Source organism: Triticum urartu, chromosome 5A, assembly GCF_056163025.1.
Source record: "Triticum urartu cultivar PI428250 chromosome 5A, HENAU_Tu73, whole genome shotgun sequence".
NCBI lineage: Eukaryota > Viridiplantae > Streptophyta > Magnoliopsida > Poales > Poaceae > Triticum > Triticum urartu.
This window is the reverse complement of record NC_141877.1, coordinates 352998451-353017558: the sequence shown is the minus strand read 5'-3', so window position 1 is coordinate 353017558 and position 19108 is coordinate 352998451. Positions and strand designations below refer to the sequence as shown.

The 19108-nt window shown below is 50.9% G+C and overlaps 1 protein-coding gene and 1 pseudogene across 1 annotated transcript; one reads left to right on the top strand and one right to left on the bottom strand.

The window, feature by feature from the left end:
* Positions 1-4174: 4174 nt before the first annotated feature.
* On the bottom strand, positions 4175-8980 carry LOC147971365 (uncharacterized). Its single transcript, XM_087523938.1, has 3 exons — positions 7836-8980; positions 5031-5480; positions 4175-4751 (listed from the first exon to the last, which is right to left on the bottom strand). The coding sequence occupies exons 1-3, from the start codon at positions 8978-8980 to the stop codon at positions 4175-4177; spliced, it is 2172 nt and encodes a 723-aa protein (XP_087380064.1).
* An 8738-nt stretch (positions 8981-17718) lies between these two features.
* On the top strand, positions 17719-18902 carry LOC147971364 (uncharacterized; annotated as a pseudogene).
* The last annotated feature ends 206 nt before the right edge of the window (positions 18903-19108 follow it).

Sequence of the window (19108 nt, the reverse complement as noted above, 5' to 3'; positions counted from 1 at the left end):
CGAATGATCTTCTCTGCTCCACAAAATAGGCTGCTCCGACCAACATAAATACTGAGGTACTGCCGGCTCAATAGAGTTGACTGCCCTTTTGTGAAGCTTCTGATCACGCTTGCACAAACTAGTAGTGAAGACATGATATTGCCCGCTGTTCAGCTGTTTGGGATTGCTCTGATAACCCGACTGCTGCTGCTGCTGCTGACTCCCCTGATGGTTGTAACCTCCCTGGTTGCCTTGGTGTCCTTGATTGACGTGTCCGGTTTGATTGCCTGAAAACCCTGAACTGGAACCACCGCCTCCGTAACCCGGCCCTTGGAAACCTCCTCCTGAACCGCCGGGCGGGCTGTTGTCATATTGGAACATATTGGAATTCTTGAAATCCTGCATGATATAACAATCTTTCCAGAGATGTGATGCCGGTTTCTCCTTCGATCCATGCTTTGGACAGGGCTGATTTAACAAGCGCTCCAAACTGTTGCCTGGGCCTCCACCCCTCTGGGGCTGCTTGCCTTTACGGCGCTGGCCATTCTCCTGCACGTTGGTATTTGCGACAAAGTCCAAACCACTGTCGGCCTTGCGCTTACTAGCGTTTCCATAGCCTTCCGGATTGTGTTGTTGGCCTTTGGCATTGCCGGTCTTCTTACCCTTCTCCGGTTTGTCCTCCTTTGAATCCGGATCCTTGGTATTATCTGAATCGACGTATTTAACCAAAGCGTCCATGAGTGTTGACATGTTGTTGCAGTGACATTTGAGCCTTCCCAACTTCTGTTTCAACGGTTTGAAACGGCAATTACCCTCTAACGTTAACACTGCGGTGTCTACGTTGATACGATCTGACAAATGCAAAATCGCCGAGATCCGTTTGACCCAATGGGTCGTGGACTCCCCTTCCTCTTGGACACAAGCGGCCAGATCTACAATTGACATCGGCTGCTTACACGTATCCTTGAAGTTCTGGATAAACCGGTTCTTCAGTTCGTCCCATGATCCAATAGAGTTGGTCGGCAAGCTCTTCAACCAAGTGTGAGTTGTTCCTTCCAACATCATGGTGAAATATTTAGCACACACCGCCTCGTCCACATCTAACATCTCCATTGCCATCTCATAGCTCTCCACCCACGCCTCTGGCTGCAAATCGGTGGTATAATTTGGTACCTTATGAGGTCCCTTCAAATCCTTGGGTAGTCGCACATTACGCAAAGCAGGAGATAAAACGGTAACCCTAAGGAGCTGAACATCGCCCCTGGCTCCACGGAGGTAGTGGGGTGAACCGGAGTATGCTATCGTGCCTCGTGTCGAGCTGTCAACTCGGCCTCTCGACGTGCGCGGCCATGGTCCACAACATCTTGCGCATTAGCACCTCCCCCAGCCAGGTTGTTCCCTCGTGGCGAATTTCGGCGGCGTGCACTACTGGACATGGCCGGTTCGTCTTCCACATGTCTGCTATAACTTCGGCTTGGGCGGGGAGTGGAGTGAATCCTCTCACGGCTGTGTGAATATGCTTGATGTTGATTTAGTGCTGTCTGAAGGAGATCCCTGGCCCGACGTGCTTCCACTGCAACTGGTGACTCGCCGTCGGTTGGGAGGGCTGCCAGGCGTGATGCGGTGGCCACAATGTTGTCCAACGGGTTGGAATAATACCCGGGCGGCGTCGATGGTACAATGTTGTTCTGGCGAGGCAGGTCCGTCGTGCGCGGCTGAACCGGCGCTCCTGCTCCCGGCGCCCCCGCCTGGTTTAGTGTGGGTTGGTTACCAGCTCCTGCGCCTGGCGTGTTGAAAAGGTTCTGCGGCTCATAAACCAACGGGAGACGTGATCGGTACCTTCTTCTCATGACTTCCTCTGAAGCATTCTGATCTAGTCTAGTCCGGTAAGCCTGTGCTTCCAACTTGGCCCGCTCCGTAGCCATCCTGGCGTTCTCTGCTGCCAGGTCCACTTTGGCCTGGGCTATCTGATCTTTCACCTTTGCAATCTCCGCATCGTGATGATCCCTGGCTTCTGCGTCTACCTCCGCGGACATCAATGTTGCCAGAGCGTCGATCAAATCAGACAAGACCTGGGCCGGAGGTGGCGCCGAGCTTCCTGCCCCTGCTGGTGTGGCCGTTGTTGAACCGGAGAGCATTGCTGTGGCGATAGATGAATGAGGCGCCGATTGTGTGCCGGCCATGAAGATGGCGGCCCGGTTTGGCAGGCCGGGGGAATTCGGAATACTGTTGCCCTCGGATCCTCCCTCAATCCAGCCGTCCTGCAACTGGTAAAGCGATTCGGTTTCTCTGGAAGACTTGTCATCAGAGCAGACTACGGTTTCTCCATCGGACACCGGTCCTTCCTCGTACCCTGATCCATGGACGACACCTACAAAAACATGCCTGGCCTCAGGCTGAACTGGCGAAGAACTTGCATGCCGAGCCGTTTCGATGATGTCGGTGCAGCTGTCCGGCTCGGGGGCCGGTTCGCCGATCTTGCCGATGAAGACGTGAATCCCACCAAAGGGGACCCGGTACCCGTATTCGATTGAATCGGCCTCGGGACCCCATCCTGCGTTGTCGATGTAGAGCTTGCTGCGGCGACTCTTCGTCATCCGGCCCACAGCGTATCCCTTGAGTCCATCGAAGCTGCCCTTCAAGAACTCAAAACCATCGTGCGATAGCCCCATGGTGGGCGCCAACTGTCGTGGGTTTGTCACGGCAGATGTCCTCGTGAAAGGACTTAGTCGTGGAGCCATCGCACGGGTTAGCTTAAAGGGGTTAAACCGGACAAGGGGACACGAGAGTTTATACTAGTTCAGCCCCTTCGATGAAGGTAAAAGCCTACGTCTAGTTGTGATTGGTATTGCTAGGGTTTTGAAGGCCAGGGAGCGAATCCGCTTTGTCTGGCTCTCGAGTTGTCGCTGTCTATCTCTAAACCGCGGCCGGGTTGTCCCTTTATATACATAGGTTAACGCCCGCCGGGCTACAGAGTCCCGAAGCCGGTTTATAAACGTATCTGGTTCGGCCTCTCTCTTTCTATCTTACTATAAAAGTTACATGACTAGGCCGGTTTACATTTACATACTGTAACTCGCCTTTGGGCCCTCCGTAAAGCGCCAGCATCTTTACATCTTCATGGGCTTCTAATATTCAAAGAGTCAACCCAGCTACATAAGGCCGGTTTACCTTCAGTAGTAATATCCCCAACAAAACCCTTCTCCCATCTAGGGAGGAGGTCAAGGAAGAAGAAGAAGGAGGGGGGCTCTCTCCCCCTCGCTTCCGGTGGCACCGGAGTGCCACCGGGGGCCATCATCATCATCGCGATCTACATCAACACCTCCGCCATCTTCACCAACATCTCCATCACCTTCCCCCCTCTATCTACAGCGGTCCACTCTCCCGCAACCCGCTGTACCCTATACTTGAACATGGTGCTTTATGCTTCATATTATTATCCAATGATGTGTTGCCATCCTATGATGTCTGAGTAGATTTTCGTTGTCCTATCGGTGGTTGATGAATTGCTATGATTGATTTAATTTGCTTGTGGTTATGTTGCTGTCCTTTGGTGCCCATCATATGATTGCGCGTGTGGATCACACCCTAGGGTTAGTTGTATGTTGATAGGACTATGTATTGGAGGGCAAGAGTGATAGAAGCTTCTACCTAGCATAGAAATTGATGCATACGGGACTGAAGGGGGACCAATATATCTTAATGCTATGGTTGGGTTTTACCTTAATGAACATTAGTAGTTGCAGATGCTTGCTAATAGTTCCAATCATAAGTGCATAGAATTCCAAGTCAGGGATGACATGCTAGCAGTGGCCTCTCCCACATAATACTTTCTATCGGTCTAGTAAAGTAGTCAATTGCTTAAGGGACAATTTCGCAACTCCTACCACCACTTTTCCACACTCGCTATATTTACTCTAGTTGCTTCTTTACCTTAACAGCCCCTAGTTTTATTTTCGTGCTCTTTATTATATTGCAAACCTATCCAACAACACCTACAAAGTACTTCTAGTTTCATACTTGTTCTAGGTAAAGCGAACATCAAGCGTGCGTAGAGTTGTATCGGTGGTCGATAGAACTTGACGGAATATTTGTTCTACCTTTAGCTCCTCATTGGGTTCGACACTCTTACTTATCGAAAACTATTGCGATCCCCTATACTTGTGGGTTATCAAGACAGCCCTTCCAAGAATCCCTAGTTCACCCTGTCGTAAGCCTTGGCTAGGTCCAGCTTGTAGGCGCAGTAGTTGTCCTTCTCATTCTTATAGTGTTGTATCTTATGGAAACATTCAAAGGCAATGATGGCATTATCCGTAATCATTCTACCAGATATGAAAGCGCTCTGGGTGTCCAAGATGATCTCATCAAGTATAGGACACAGACGATTCACGAGACACTTGGAGATTACCTTGTAGATGACGTTGCACAAACTGATTGGTCTATAATCCTTGAGAGACTGCGGATCTTTTCCTTTTGGGATAAGAACAATCACCGTGTCATTTATTCCTTCAGGCATGACTCCATCCACAAAGAAACTCTGTACGCTCCTGATCACATCTTCATTCATGTCTCCCCAGTTTCTTTGGAAGAAACGGGTCGGGAACCCGTCTGGCCCAGGGGCTTTTAGGGGGCCAATTTGGAAAAGTGCATCTCCGATTTCCTCATCCGAGTACGACTTTATTAGATCGTTGTTCATGTCCCCATTAACCCGAGGTGACACCAGCTCTAGGATATCCATTGGGTCGGTGTTCTCCTCACTAGTATACATGTTGCTGAAAAAGGAATTTGTTATCGCATGCAGACCACTAACGTCCTCGACCCAATTGCCATTTTCGTCACACAGTTTTTGAATGGAGTTTTTCTTCTAACGCCAAGTGGCTTTCCGCTGAAACCACTTCGTATTCATATCCCCCTCACGCAGGTATGTCTCTCTAGATCTCTGTCTCCACATGATTTCCTCCCTGAGTAGCAGTTCATCTAGGTCCTTTGAGAGCGTGGCAGCTTCCCCCTCCAGAGCAGCCATTGGGGTGGAACACCAAATTCTTCTTAACCTTTTCCTGATATCCACTGTTTTCTTTTGGATCGAGCCAAAATCTCGCTTGGCCCATTCAGTCAACTCCTTCTCCATGCTCTGTAGTTTTGCACCTATCGTATGCAAGCTGTTGGCCGGCCCGGACTTGCCCCAAGATGTTGTTATTGTTGGCTGGAGGGACTCCACCCTCTCCCACATCTGCTCATATCTGAAGTTGCACTTCCTACCCTGCTCCACCGGCCTCCATTCTTGCATATGCCCCACCCTTAGAAGGATAGGGAGATGATCTGACCACGAAGAACAAATATGATCCACGGAGGCGAATTTGAAGAGGTCAGACCACGACAGAGAAGCAACGAACCTGTCCAGCCTAGCTCGAACATTGTTGTTAGCTTGTTGTTTGTTGTTATAGGTCCATCCAGGCCCTTTAAAACCCAAATCGAAGAGATTACAGTCTGACACAACCTCCCTGAAGTTACACATATACCTTTCTGACCTCTTAGCAACTGAGAAATGTTCTGATTGCCACATAGTTTCATTGAAATCCCCGGTCATGAGCCACGGCAGATTGCTTGTATCTTTGATTATTCTCAAAAGTGACCACATGTGATGACGCTCATGCGCTTTAGGTTCCCCATAAACAAAAGTTCCCCTCCATTGAGGGCCATGAGCATTTAGTCTGGTCAACACATCAATATACCTCGTCCCCACGGCAATCTTTTTTATTTCCACACTTTCATCATAGAAGAGAGCAATGCCGGGACCTTTTCTAGTGCCGAGTTGCGTGGTACAGTGATGGAGGCCCAGCCTCCACTTTAGGTTTGTGACAAACTTGTTTTTCTGCCACTTTTCAGTAAGGAAGATGAGCTTGGGCTTGTGTGTGTATGAGACACACTAGTTCTTGAACTGTACGAAGTTGCCCGAGGCCTCGACAGTTCTAGCTCATGATCGTCATGGCTCTTGGTGGGCGTCGTCCTTTGCACCCACCAGGTCGTCGGGAGCCCCATGCCCGGTCGCTTCCTTGCTATCCACAGAGCCCTCTTGCGCCAAACTAGCTGCACACACCTTCCTGAACTTGTCCAGCCCCCCATCAGACTTAGGCGCAGCTGGAGCTTCAACAGCAAGCTCGTCACGCCCACCCCTCTTCCCCAGGATCGAGTGCACCTGTCCAGCTCTTTTCTTTGACCTATTGTCCTTGATCGCCCTTTGGTTGAATAGGCCATCCACCATCCACACAGTCTCCTGCTTTGTGAAGCGAGGAACTGGCCCAAAACCAGGAGGGGCCGGCAGCTCATCAGTGGTCTCACACGCGCCCTCGATCCAGTAGGAGGCCACGCACGAGTCCCTCGTACACAAACAAATAAACTCCTCGCAACCAACGTGATAAAGGGGTTGTCAATCCCTTCACGGTCACCTACGAGAGTGAGATCTGATAGATATGATAAGATAATATTTTTGGTATTTTTTGATAAATAGAAATAAAGATGCAAGTAAAATAAATGGCAAAGGAAATAACTAAGTATTGGAAGATTAATATGATGGAAAATAGACCCGGGGGCCATAGGTTTCACTAGAGGCTTCTCTCGAGAGCATAAGTATTATGGTGGGTGAACAAATTAATGTTGAGCAATTGACAGAATTTAGCATAGTTATGAGAATATCTAGGTATGATCATGTATATAGGCATCATGTCCAAGACAAGTAGACCGACTCCTACCTGCATCTACTACTATTACTCCACACATCGACCGCTATCCAGCATGTATCTAGAGTATTAAGTTCAAGAGAACAGAGTAACGCTTTAAGCAAGATGACATGATATAGAGGGATAAACTCATGCAATATGATATAAACCCCATCTTGTTATCCTCGATGGCAACAATACAATACATGCCTTGCTGCCCCTACTGTCACTGGGAAAGTTCACGACAAGATTGAACCCAAATCTAAGCACTTCTCCCATTGCAAGAAAGATCAATCTAGTAGGCCAAGGCAAACTGATAATTCGAAGAGACTTGCAAAGATAACCAATCATACATAAAAGAATTTAGAGAAGATTCTAATATTGTTCATAGATAAACTTGATCATAAACCCACAATTCATCGGTCTCAACAAACACACCGCAAAACAAGATTACATCGAATAGATCTCCACAAGAGAGGGGGTGGACTTTGTATTGAGATCCAAAAAGAGAGAAGAAGCCATCTAGTTAATAACTATGGACCCGTAGGTCTGAAGTAGACTACTCACACTTCATCGGAGAGGCTATGGTGTTGATGTAGAAGCCCTCCGTGATCAATACCCCCTCCGGCAGAGCTTCGGAAAAGGCCCCAAGATGGGATCTCGTGGATACAGAAAGTTACGGCTGTGGAATTAGAGTTTTGGCTCCGTATCTGGTAGTTTGGGGGTACGTAGGTATATATAGGAGGAAGGAGTACGTCGGTGGAGCAACGTGGGCCCCACAAGGGTGGAGGGCGCGCCTGGGGGGCTAGGCGCGCCCCCCTACCTCGTGCCTTCCTGGTTGATTGCTTGACGTAGGGTCCAAGTCCTCTGGATCATGTTCGTGCCAAAAATCACGTTCCCAAAGGTTTCATTCCGTTTGGACTCCGTTTGATATTCTTTTTCTGCGAAACCCTAAAATAGGCAAAAAAAAACAGCAATTCTGGGCTAGGCCTCCGGTTAATAGGTTAGTCCCAAAATAATATAAAAGTGTATAATAAAGCCCAATAATGTCCAAAATAGGATATAATATAGCATGGAACAATCAAAAATTATAGATACGTTGGAGACGTATCATTGATCATGGGAGCGTTTTCTTCTGACTTGCTTGGAGCTGATTTCTCAATAGCATCGGCCTGAACCTGCTTCAGTTCCGTCTCGAGGGTACGAGGGGGCAGACTCTGAGCCAGTCGGGCACCCTCATCTCCAGCTAGGGGCGTGCACGCAATAGTTTGCATGTCTACGTTCCGGACCCCATCAAACCCCATGGTCAAAGTTGGTGTAGATGACCTTGGGGGGCCGCCATCATCAAAGACCCTGAGAGCACTCACAGCAGCGATAGTCGCCTGCACTTGCGGGCTTAGCAGCACCTCGTCTGGGATCTTCTCACAGGCCGTCCTCTCATGATTTGAGCTCTTCCCTCTATGAACTTCTCTCCCAAAACTAAGGAGGCGCCATGCGCTATTCGCAACAGGAGGCACATAGCCTCCTCTACTATTGCTTTTCTTGTATGGGGAGGCACGCATTGTTGCCGTGAACCTCATCTCATGGAGGTCCTCCGGCAACTTACAGTCGCATCGGCCATGCCCAAGATAAACACAGTACCCGCAAAACTGCGACACTCTCTCATACTTAACCTCTAAATAGAACACCTTATCACTAGGTTTATCACGGGACTTAATCCTATCTCCGAGGGGCTCATCTACATCATGATTGATACGGATCCTAATGAAATCCCCCCATATATTGCCCCTGCTATCTGTATCTACCTCCAAAACCTCTCCCAGCTCTGCTCCAAGCTTCCACGCAGCACCTTCATCAAGCATAATGGGGGGAACATCGTGAACACTCACCCAGATGGGCATGTGTGCAACCTCCACCTCGCCCGGGGGGGCTCCGCTATCCACAGTAACCATGAGGAAGGCGTTACCCTGGTGAGTCCACGGGCCATTGTCGAGGATGAAACGACGGTCTCCCTCCCACTCAAATTCGATGATGAGGAAGCGGTTGTTCCTCAGGGGCTTGTAGTCCATGCCCCAGTGGAGACCCCACTTTCCCTTGAGCTCTCCGAAGAGCCCTTCGTTGCTGTAGGGCAGGGGCGAGAAGAAGAGCCCCACAGCAACCCACCGGAACCTCATGGCAGCTTGCTCCTTCGACAGGTCCAGCTCCACCATCCCCTGTCCACGGGGGTCATAGCGGGTCGGGAACCTTGGGGCAACGATGTCGCTACCAGCACCAAGCCTCCTCATCGAAGCCGAGGAATATAAACTCGAGCGTCCCTCCAAGAGTTACCCAAGGCGCAGGTTACTACCCCGACTGGAGGAAGAAGCGTATGATACGGCTGACCGGCCACCTCGTGGCCGCGATAGAGAGGCATTCCTGCCGAAAGCTCAGCCTCCACCCCAACTCCATCCAAATAAAAAGGCATGGGGAGATACGCCAGACCTGCGAGACATATTGGAGGATAAAGCAAAGCACTCAAGATCGATCTACGGACCACGAGGGCGCACCACTCTACGAGACGGTAAACGTCATGCCAGATACAGTAAAAGAAAATCCGGCCGGGCCGAACATAGCGAGCAGGACCCATACGAGCTACATCGCGATATAGCCCAATACAGAGGCGCCGCACACCCCTTATGCTTCACAGACGAAGTAATGGAACATCAATTCCCAGAAGGTTTCAAACCTGTAACATTGAATCATACGACGGCACAACAGATCCCGCGGTATGGATTGAGGACTTCCTCCTCCACATCCACATGGCCCGCGGTGATGACTTACATGCCATCAAGTACCTCCCACTAAAACTCAAAGGACTAGCACGGCATTGGCTTAATAGCTTGCCAGCGGACTCCATTAGCTGTTGGGAAGATCTGGAAGCCGCATTCCTCGACAACTTTCAGGGAACTTATGTGTGACCACCAGACGCCGATGACTTGAGCCACATAATTCAGCAGCCAGAAGAGTCGGCCAGATAGTTCTGGACTCGGTTCCTTACAAAGAAAAACCAAATCGTCGACTGTCCAGATGCGGAGGCCTTAGCGGCTTTCAAGCACAACATCCGAGACGAGTAGCTAGCCCGGCACCTTGGTCAGGAAAAGCCAAAATCTATGGCAGCCCTCACGACGCTCATGACCCGCTTTTGTGCGGGAGAAGACAGCTGGTTGGCTTGTAGTAACAACATATCAAAGAACCATGGTACCTCAGATACCAAGGACGGCAACAGCAGGTCACATCGCCACAAGCATAAGCGCCGCATTAACGGCGAAAGTACTGAGGATACGACAGTCAATGCCAGATTCAAAGGCTCTAAACCCGGTCAGCGGAAAAAGCCATTCAAACAAAGTACGCCGGGTCCGTCCAGCTTGGACCGTATACTCGATCGCTCGTGTCAAATACACGGCACCCCAGACAAGCCAGCCAATCACACCAACAGGGATTGTTGGCTGTTCAAGCAGGTGGCAAGCTAATTGCCGAAAACAAGGACAAGGGGCTGCATAGCGATGACGAGGAAGAACCCCGGCAGCCACACACTGAAGGACAGAAGAGGTTCCCCTGCAAGTGTGGACGGTGAACATGATATACGCAACCCACATCCCCAAGAGGGAGCAGAAGCGTGCGCTCAGGGACGTATATGCGCTGGAGCCAGTCGCCCCGAAGTTCAACCCTTGGTCCTCCTGTCTGATCACCTTCGATCGCAGGGACCACCCCACTAGTATCCGTCACGGCGGATTCACCGCACTGGTCCTAGACCCAATCATCGACGGATTTCACCTCACTCGAGTCCTCATGGACGGCGGCAGCAGCCTGAACCTGCTTTATCAGGACACAGTGCACAAAATGGGTATAGACCCCTCAAGGATCAAACGCACAAAGACGACCTTTAAAGGCGTCATTCCAGGCATAGAGGCCCACTGCACAGGCTCAATTACACAGGAAGTGGTCTTCGGATCCCCGGATAACTTCCGAAGCGAAGAGTCAGTCTTCGATATAGTCCCGTTCCGCAGTGGTTATCACGCGTTGCTCGGACGAACCGCATTCGCTAGATTCAATGCGGTACCACATTATGCATACCTCAAGCTCAAGATGCCAGGACCTCGCGGAGTTATTACAGTCAATGGAAACACAGAGCGCTCTCTTCGAATAGAGGAGCACATCGTGGCCCTCGCAGCAGAAGCGCAAAGAAGCCTTTCAAGGCAATCTACCAGTTCGGCGTTTAAAAACCCGGACACCTTCAAGTGCGCTCGGGGCAATTGGCAAACAGACCGCCTGGCACGATCTGAGATCGCGTAGCAATACGACGGCCACCCCAATCCCAGCCCAACGGTGTTGTTCGTGCCACGCGTACATAATTATGCATTAAAAATACCATGGGCATAGATGGGGAGGGGGAGGCACAACTATGGCACGCCCCAAAATGCGGCCTAAACCGCACCAGGGGCTTCCCGTTTGGTTATTTTTCTTTTTTTCTTTCAGGACTTCAATCTCTGGAAACACTGTCCGGCAGCTCTATTGCCGAACCCATGATACAACAACCAAGGAGGCCGACAACTGCGGAATTCCCAGGTGGATTACAGATTTCATATAATTCCTCAGGTCGCCCTTGGAAGGGACATAGTCCTACTCTTTTGCTTATTACACTATCTGTAGCACTCTGCTTTAATGCAATTTTTTAATATACAATGCACGACATTACGACTATTATCGCATTTTTTGTATACATATCTATGTGTTCATTAATGACGCCTAGCAACCGTACACTCTGGTACGGCCAATGCACCAGGGGCTTACGTACTCACAATATGGTGTGAAAAGTCTGAATACTTTCACAAGTACGGCACCCCGAACTAATAACATTATATGCATCAGCTCCGAATCATGTCTTTGGTCAAATGTTGGGTTTGCCCGGCTCCTATGTTTTGGTACCTTACGTTCCGCTCTATCGGCTAAGGTAGCGCTAGGAGAACTACTGTGATTGTGCCCCAGTTCTGCCGGGACAAGCACCACAGTAGAGAAAGCTAAAACTGATTGTCATGATAAGGCGAGAGACTGGTCGCTATTCGGCGAGGTTTTTCGAGTCCCTAAAGACTTATGCCGCTTAGGGCGAAGGGCCGGCTCCGTCTAGCCTACAGGCGTGTATCGCGCCCCGAATTCGGCCTTCCGAATACCAGGGGCTTCGCCGAAATTTAAAATTATAGAATTCTATGGCTAAGTGAGAGTGATAAAGAATTATTAGTCCGGTTGCCTTCTTCATTGTGCTGAGCACCTCCCTCGAAGGACCCAAAAATGGGAACAAGAGTGCTCAGGTTTATCCCGAACACCCCAGCACTCGTGGTATGGGGGCAGAAGCCGAGGACTAGCCATCTCTCAGATTGGATAAACAGCTAAACGGAAGGTAATATTTTAAATTCACACAAGCGTTGCATAGCGCATATGAAACAAGTTTTCATTACACAGGATAAAAAACGAGCAAGTCTCATTCAAATATTACATTTTGTGAACACTCATCCGCGATAAGACGGGCGCCCGGCAGAACACCCTCATAGTACATCTCGGGGTGGCGGTGCTCCTTGCCTCTCGCGGCCCCTCCTTGATAAGCTTCACGGCGTCTAGCTTGACCCACTGCATTTTCACACGGGTGAAGGCCTGGCGTGCACCTTCAATGTAGACGGATCGCTTGACGACCTCCAGCCGTGGGCAGGCATCCACAAGCCACCTCACCAGGCCGAAGAAGCTGTTCGGAAGGGCGTCGCCAGGCCACAACCGGACCGCGAAGCCCTTCATGGCATGATCGGCCGCCTTATGTAGCTCGGCCATCTGCTTCAGCTGGTCGCTCATTGGCACCGGATGTTCGGCCTCAGCATACTGAGACCAGAACAGCTTCTCCGTTGAGCTTCTGTCCTCGGCCTGGTAGAATAGTGCGGCATCGGACACACTGCGGGGCAAATCTGCGAATGCTCCTGAAGAGCTCCGGATTCGGGTAAGTAATCGGTAATTCACTGTTGCATGCTTGCTTTGCATATAGAAAGCCTTACCCGCCGCTATCTTCTTCATCGCGTCGATCTCCTGAAGGGCCTTCTGTGCCTCGGCCTTGGCACTCTTCGCGCTCTCACGGGCCGCGGCAAGCTCAGACTCTCTCGTCTTCAAGTCAAGCTCCAACGCCTTGTGCTTCGTCACGAGAGCTTGGAGCTCTTGCTGCACCTCGCCCACCCGAGCCTCGTGCCTCTCTCGCTTGGTGCGCTCCTAGGCCGCCTTTTCTTTGGCCTGGGACAGCGCTTGCTTCAGGGTTGCCACCTCGGTCATGGCCCCTGGCAAACATACAATGATCCTCTCATTTAGCAATCGTGTCCTTTTTCTCATCTATAGACGGGGTATCACTTACCCTTGTTCTCCTCGAGCTGCCTCTTAGCAAGGACGAGCTCCTTCTGGGACCCCTTGAGAGCCTCCTTCAGTACGGCGACCTCCGCCGTTAGTGTGGCGGACGCCAGCAGCGAAGCCTGCACATGCATATTGACATACTTATATTAGACTCCTGCGATATTATTTGATCCTCTGTTCGGCTTTTCTTTGTGAACACCGAACAAAGCATCAGGGACTACTGTCTATGCGGTAACACTTCTACTACATTTTAAAACACTTACCTCGAAGCCTGTTAGAAGGCTAGTACAGGCTTCAGTCAATCCGCTCTTGGCGGACTGAACCTTCTGGATCACCACACTCATGATAGTGCGGTGCTCCTCCTTGATGAAAGCGTTGCGAAGCGCTTCCAACATAGTGTCCGGCGCCTCTGGGTGGACAGAGGTCACCGGCACAGGTGTCTCACCCTCCTTAGAAGGGGACCGCCTGCCCGAGCTCGGATCCGTTGGAGGGTCCGGCGCGGTGTTCAGCTGAGTTCCGAACTCGGAGCTCTCGGGGACCCCGTCCCCTCGGCTCCCGGAGTACGGAAGGTCGCCTTGAGGCGCCTCCGGGACTGTCCCCCCTCGATCCGGTGCCTCTTGAGACAGCACCTCGGCGTCGTCGGCCGGATGAGGGGAGGTGGCAGTCGGGACTGGATCGCTATCCATGTCTAACGAGCCCAGAGAGCCGTCTGAGGATACCTCAATATTGGCTCGGGGCGGCCTGTACAGTTGAGTTCGGCATTAGGGAAAGCAATGCGACAAAGGAATCCTATGGGTTACTTTGGTATCCGAACACTTACGATCTCCCCTGGGGCTTGCCCCTGGGCAACCACTTGTCTTCACTTTCGTCGACGGCGGTGGAGCTGTCCGGAAGGAGCGTCCTTCCCTTCTTGGACCCTTCGGCCTCCCTAGTTGGGGCGGCCTTCCTTTTCTTGTCTCCCCCAGTCGGTGGGGGAGCCTCTTCTTCCTCTTCCTCGTCTTCGGGGGAAGAGTGCGCCGCAGAGTCATCGGACGGTGAGTCCGACGATGCCCGGCGTCGGGAAATCTTTCGAGCTCCCTTGGCCTTCTTGGTCTTCTCCGGCACCTTATAAGGGGCCTGAGTCAGCATCTTCGTCAGAAGAGCATCTGCGGGGCCTTCGGGCAAGGGAGCCGGACAGTCGATCTGTCCGGCCATCTTCTGCCAGTCCTGTCAAAATTACGGGAGTTTAGATCCCGCATAGAGCCAATCTATATATATAACAAATATCCTGTAAGAGGTAAAACAACTTACCGCACTGGCGTGGCGCTTCGCGCGGAATCCGCGATCGTCAGTAATGGGGGGAGGGACCGTGGCGCCCTTGAACAGCACCCTCGAGGCATCTTCATGAGTCGTGTCGAAGAGCCTGCTCAGAGTTCGGTGCTGCGCCGGATTGAACTCCCACAAGGTAAACTCCCGTTGTTGGCACGGGAGTATCCGGCGAACGAGCATAACCTGGACTATGTTGACAAGCTTGAGCTTCTTATCCACCATGTTCTGAATACATGACTGGAGTCCGGTCAGCTCTTTTGAATTACCCCAGGACAGGCCCTTCTCTTTCCAGGAGGTGAGCCGTAGGGGGATGCCAGATCGGAACTCAGGGGCCGCTACCCATGCGGGGTCGCGTGGCTCGGTGATATAGAACCACCCCGATTGCCACCCCTTTATGGTTTCCACGAAGGTGCCCTCGAGCCATGTGATGTTGGGCATCTTGCCCACCATGGCGCCTCCGCACTCCGCCTGGCGGCCGCTCACTACCTTCAGCTTGACATTGAAGGTCTTCAACCATAAGCCGAAGTGGGGCTTGATGCGGAGGAAGGCCTCGCACACGACGATAAACACCGAGATGTTGAGGATGAAGTTTGGGGCTAGATCATGGAAATCCAGGCCGTAATAAAACATGAGCCCCCGGACTAAGGGATGGAGAGGGAATCCTAGTCTGCGGAGGAAATGGGTGAGGAATACCACCCTCTCATGGGGCTCGGGGGTGGGGATGAGCTGTCCCTCATCTGGGAGCCGGTGCGCGATGTCGTCGTGCAGCTATCCGGCTCTCCTCAGTTTCTTGATGTCTCCCTCCGTGATGGAGGAGACCATCCACTTGCCTCCCGCTCCAGACATGGTTGGAAAAGGTTGAGATGGAAGTGAGGACTTGGGCGCTAGAGCTCGAGTATGCGGGAGCGGATGAGCAGAGGAGGGAGAAGGCGTGGATAGAAAGGTGAATCCTTATCCCTTTATATGGGCGGACAACATTAAACGTCCCCACTTGCCTAGTAAAACTCGCTTATCCCCCAAGCGCCGCAATTGATGGCGCGGTTGGGTTACCCACGCCCGTATTGATGAGAATCCCGTAATAAGGGGACATGATCTCTGCTTTGACAAGACGTGTCGAAAAACTGCCTCGCGTTATGTGCGGGGCCCGTTAAAAGAAATGGTTCGAATAGTCACCGGGCCATGACATGACGTCACGCTGTCAAAACAAGCCAGCAAATTAGATCTGCGAAAGAACATTATTCTCTCTACGGTGAAATGTGGGACTTATTTTGCAGGGTCGGACACTATCCTCGTATTCAACTTCTTCTATAATGTATTCAGAGAAGGAACCCGCCTTGCAATGCCGAAGACAACGGCGCGCCGAACTCATCGTCATTGAAGCCTGGTTTAGGGGCTACTGTGGGAGTCCTGGATTAGGGGGTCTCCGGACAGCCGGACTATCTCCATTGGCCGGAGTGATAGACTATGAAGATACAAGATTGAAGACTTCGTCTCGTGTCCGGATGGGACTCTACTTGGCGTGGAAGGCAAGCTAGGCAATACGTATATGGATATCTCCTCCTTTGTAACCGACCTTGTGTAACCCTAAACCTCTCCGGTGTCTATATAAACCGGAGGGTTTTAGTCCGTAGGACAACAACCACAACATACAATCATACCGTAGGCTAGCTTCTAGGGTTTAGCCTCTCTGATCTCGTGGTAGATCCACTCTTGTAACACCCATATCATCAATATCAATCAAGCAGGACGTAGGGTTTTACCTCCATCAAGAGGGCCCGAACCTGGGTAAAACTTCGTGTCCCTTGCCTCCTGTTACCATCCGGCCTAGACGCACAGTTCGGGACCCCCTACCCGAGATCCGCCGGTTTTGACACCAACACTTGTTGCCCTGGCTGCGGGAGGTGTCGCCGCGGAGCAGAACCCCGGTCATGTTCCTGCCGCCTGCGTGACCGGCTACAGCCTCAGCTTCCATGGGGGCCTTGTCCTTCCGGGTCTCTGTGTTCGCCATCGCTGGTGGTTGAGCGAATGCGTATAGAGCACCCGCAGACAGATGGGATGCGATTTGTGTGCTTTCTTCCTGCTCGTCTCCACTTTTTAAACAAACCTCAACCCGATATGCTCCCCGCGATTCTATGACCATTGTGGATGATATATTTCCCTCTGCATGATTTCTTTTCCCGCCTCCTGATACTGATGATCCTTTGAATTTATCCGGAGGATCTCTATCCTTTGGGCAGGATGATTCCATGGCCGAAACCCTAGTAACTTTCCTCCCCATCCCATGATCAAGATCTCTCCTCATGGCATGCAATCTCTCCCTGATTCTTTCCATGGCTGCACCATCAAATGCATGTGCTTTCCCCACGATCCCAGATCGTAAAACGCCGATCTTCTCCTTTTCCATGGCGACCTGTTGCATCGCTTTACTCATCTCCAGCCATGCCTCATGGAGCCTCAACGGGTCCACTCTCGACTCCGGATTCCTCTCTCCCTCGATGCCTCTAACCTCCTTTCTCTGGTCACCGGGATTGTCCGCCGGCAAGCCGGCCCCTCGGGTAGTCGGGCATCGCCCTCCTGTCGCCTCAACAGGGGCTCCCAATCCACCTTTTTGGTGATAATCCCTATAGCTTGAGGGAAAAGGAAGCACTCCTATTTTGTCGTGTGATCTAAAATAACAAAATACACAATACTAGAAGATGCTGACATGTATGTCAGTAGTGCATCAGACATTAAGTCAGTTCTGCAGGTAGCAACACACAACAGGTGCCGGGGAGGGGTGGAATAAAAATACTACTTATCCGATACTACAAAATCCACATGCTTAGTTACTCCTTTTCACTGGACTACATTCTGGAGTTGTACTATAAATACTTACTTACAAGATGAATTTCTTGGTATTGGAGTTTGGAGGATTCTAGATAGTTGATCATTAAAAAAGATACCAGATGGTGGGTTGGTATAAGAATTCAAAATGTAAATTGTAATACACATGAATGTTAAACATATGTCACGCGCCTATTAGAGTAGTTAGGAGGATCCCTAGGTTGTTAGCTTATTTATCTTTCCACCTGTTTATTCTCCTCTATCTCTCCATGTATCTCTCTAGTTGTTGAACCGTAATCTTGTATGCCTCTGCGAGAGCCAGCCTCACCATATCAATATATAACATGTGGGCTCCCATGTTACGAGAGGTGAGACGCTTCCATAATTTCTACATGGTATACAGAGCAGGCCTCTTCCATAACATCTAGCTCATCTTCCTCCATCTATTCAATCTCCAATCCACCACGCCCTAGCCATGTCCTCCTCCACCGCAGTCACCTCCTCTGGCCTCAACTACAACACATCAGAACCCCTCAGCCTGACGAACTACGTTCTCTGGCGAGCCCAAGCATGATCCCAGATACTGGGCGCTGGCTTGTTCGGCTATATTGATCAAACCATCGAAGAGCCTCCCAGAACAATCCTTAGCAAAGATAAAGATGGCAAGGAGCATGTAGTTCCAACCCTGCCTATAACCCCTGGTTAGTTCAAGATCAGCAAATCGTAGCATATCTTCTCTGCAATCTGTCCAAGGAGGTTCTTGTTCAAGTGGCCTCGCTTGAATCATCACATGCGATCTGGACTGCGTTGGCAAATATGTTTTCTGCAGTTTCTTTGTCTCACATGAACAACATCAGATCAACCCTCCGAACACCCAGAAGGGGTCCCAGTCAGCCTCCACCTACTTTGGGTAGATGCGTGCCCTCTCCGACGAGCTTGTGGTGGCGGGCAAACCACTCGGGGAGGGAGAGCTCATCTCCTTCATCGTCACTGGGCTTAATATGGAGTATCAGCCAATCATCTCTGCACTCGACGTCCGCACCAAGCCTATCACCGTCGATACGCTCTTATCGTTGGTAGCAAACTTCGATCAATGCGTCGATATGTTCCATGGGAACGGCGCTGGTGGCTTTAAGTCATCGGCAAACGCTGCCTCTAGGGGTCGCCCGGGTGGTGGCAAAGGCGTCTACCACAACCAGAAGAACGGTGGTTGCGGCGGTGGCTATTCTGGTGGTGGTGGCCAAAACCCTACCGGCGGCTACCCTGGCATGGGTAGCGGTGGCTACAACCACGGCGGCGGCGGCTACAACAATCAAGGCAATGGCGGTGGTCAAGGCGGCGGCCACCGTGGCGGCGGCGGAAACTACAACAACAACTATGGCGGAGGCGGGGGCTACTACAACAACAACGGCCCTCCGCACCACTTCTACAACAACAATCAAGGGCGCCGGTTCGCCGAGTATGAGGAGTATGAAAATAAATGCCAAATCTGCAAGAAAACTAACCATATTGCAAAAGAGTGTAAGTGGCGCTATGTAGAGGACAACTCTCAAAGGAGGCGTGTTGCAGCCGCGGCAGATGCCTCACATGGGGTTGATTCCAACTCGTATCTTGACTCCGGCTCAAATGAGAACATCACCTCTAAGCTTGAGAAGATGACCATGCATGAGAAGTATCATGGCCAAGATCAAGTCCACGCCGCTAAAAATGGTCCAGGTATGATGATAAGTCATGTTGGCGAGTCTATTATTCAAACCCCACATTGTGATATTCTTGTAGATGATGTCCTAAACATTCCAAATGCATCCAAAAATCATCTTTCAGTTCATCGAATTACTCTTGATAATGGTGTTTTCATAGAGTTT

What these genes read in the sequence shown, in the direction of transcription:
- LOC147971365 (XM_087523938.1), bottom strand. Translation starts at nt 8,980, where the DNA reads ATGAGGAGGCTTGGTGCTGGTAGCGACATCGTTGCCCCAAGGTTCCCG. An exon ending in GAGAAATCAGCTCCAAGCAA is followed by an intron (nt 5,481 to 7,835) that starts GTCAGAAGAAAA and finishes GTGTAACTTCAG; the next exon opens with GGAGGTTGTGTCAGACTGTA. An exon ending in ACAGTGGATATCAGGAAAAG is followed by an intron (nt 4,752 to 5,030) that starts GTTAAGAAGAAT and finishes TTCCTTTTTCAG; the next exon opens with CAACATGTATACTAGTGAGG.